The following is a 1,934-nucleotide window of genomic DNA, read 5'->3' as shown; positions in this document are numbered from 1 at the left end:
CATATATTTGCCAAGGGTGCAGACGAATGTTTAAAAACATGTTGGACTATAAATATCACAAATGGCTTCATACAAAACCCAATCCATATGTCTACACGGACTGTGGCAAATTCTTTTCTTGCAACAGCAATCTTCACAAACACAAAAAGATCCACACTGGGGAAAAACCTTACTGCTGTTCTGAATGTGGCAAACAATTCTCCAATAACAGCAGTCTGCGGACACACACCAAAATTCACACTGGAGAAAAACCTTACAGCTTTTCTGACTGTGGGAAAAGATTCTTGCTAAAGAGCCATCTTCAAAGTCACATCAGAATCCACAGTGGGGAGAAACCTCATTGCTGTTTAGAATGCGGGAAAAAGTTCTTATTAAAAAACCAACTTCAACGCCACATCTGAATCCATACTGGAGAGAAACCTTATTGTTGTTCTGAATGTGAGAAACGATTTTCAAACAACAGTACTCTTCATAGGCATAAAGCAATTCACTTAGCAGAAATGCCTCATCTTTGTTCTGAATGTGGGAAAAGATTTTTACATGCATGCCAGCTTCAGCGGCACATCAGAACTCATACTGGAGAGAAACCCCATTGCTGTTCAGAATGTGGCAAACTATTCTCCCGTAACAGTACTCTTCAACAGCACACACACCTTCACGCTGGACCTCAAGAGAAGCCATACTGCTGTTCTAAATGTGGCAAAAAGTTATCCGACAGGAGCGCTATTCGGATGCACACACGGATACATACTGGAGAGAAGCCATATTGCTGTTCTGAGTGTGAAAAAAGATTTTCTCAAAGCAACCATCTTCAGAAACACAGACAAATTCACACCGGAGAGAAGCCATTTTGCTGTCCCGAATGTGGCAAATGATTTTCACAAAACATCCATTTTCAGAAACACATGAGAAATCACATTGGACATCCAGAGAAACAGCCCCAAGAGAGAAAGATAGGAGGTAAAAAAAGAAAGGAAATAGTCAAGTGTGAATCCTCCTGTCTACTGGATACCTTTGTGTGGTGGCTTCTGTTGTGTAAGAACTCTTCGAGGGGAAACTACATTCACAGTAGGTAAAGGATCCAAAACAGTTCTTCATACTGGCCAGTTGTCTCTAGGGATGAAAAGATGCCCATTGCCTGCCTCGGTCCCAGGGCATATGAAGGTGGCAGTGACAGTGTGACATCTTCAGATGAAAAGAGGAAGACCTTCAATGTGATGACAGTCCAGAAGGACAGTGTGACAGACAAGCAACCTAAGCAAGAAATTAAGAGGGCTGGACTGGCTGAAATGGAGGTCATGTCCTGCTACTTTATGAAACACATCCAGCTAAATGATACGCAGGGAGGGCTCACGCAACTGGAATTTAGAAAACTGATCCTGATCTCCAAATGAAGTAAAGCCAGTCTAAGATGTTTAATACAGAGCAAATACACCAAGAGAAACCGGAATATTGTCATCTAAAGAAGAAATAATGCAGAGAAACTGTCAAGATTAGTAGAGGGAAAGAGAAGAGAGTGGGGCTATAATGTGGGATGAGAAAAACAGAAGGATCTCCCATGTTGAAGCATCTGTGATAACATGAAAGCATCAGCAGTCCAACTCAGTAAAAACAGGAAGATGACATATATGAAAAGAAACAAACACTCAATTATGATTGGATGCTCAAAGAAAATGAGTATCACCCGGCCTTGAACTCTCCTGAAAAGTAAGTGTTTCCCAAAAAATGATCTACTAACACTAGAGAGAGAGAGCGACAGAGTGAGCAATAGTGACACAAACAGGCCATTCACTCCAACATGTCTGTCCACCCTCTGCAGTGAGACTGTCCAAACAACAACAACAACAACATTTATTTATATAGCACATTTTCATACAAAAAGTAGCTCAAAGTGCTTTACATAATGAAGAAAAGAAGAATAAAAGACAAATAAG

The 1,934-nt window shown here is 40.8% G+C and overlaps 1 protein-coding gene across 1 annotated transcript; it reads left to right on the top strand.

Annotated features, from left to right (window-relative positions):
* The first annotated feature begins 500 nt into the window (after nucleotides 1–500).
* LOC114641625 (oocyte zinc finger protein XlCOF20-like) lies at nucleotides 501–875 on the top strand. Its single transcript, XM_028790661.1, has one exon. The coding sequence runs from the start codon at nucleotides 501–503 to the stop codon at nucleotides 873–875; it is 375 nt and encodes a 124-aa protein (XP_028646494.1).
* Nucleotides 876–1,934: the final 1,059 nt, after the last annotated feature.

Source organism: Erpetoichthys calabaricus, chromosome 5, assembly GCF_900747795.2.
Source record: "Erpetoichthys calabaricus chromosome 5, fErpCal1.3, whole genome shotgun sequence".
In the NCBI taxonomy this organism is placed as follows: domain Eukaryota; kingdom Metazoa; phylum Chordata; class Cladistia; order Polypteriformes; family Polypteridae; genus Erpetoichthys; species Erpetoichthys calabaricus.
Note: the sequence above shows the minus strand (reverse complement) of the source record. Positions and strands in the feature narration are given on the sequence as shown.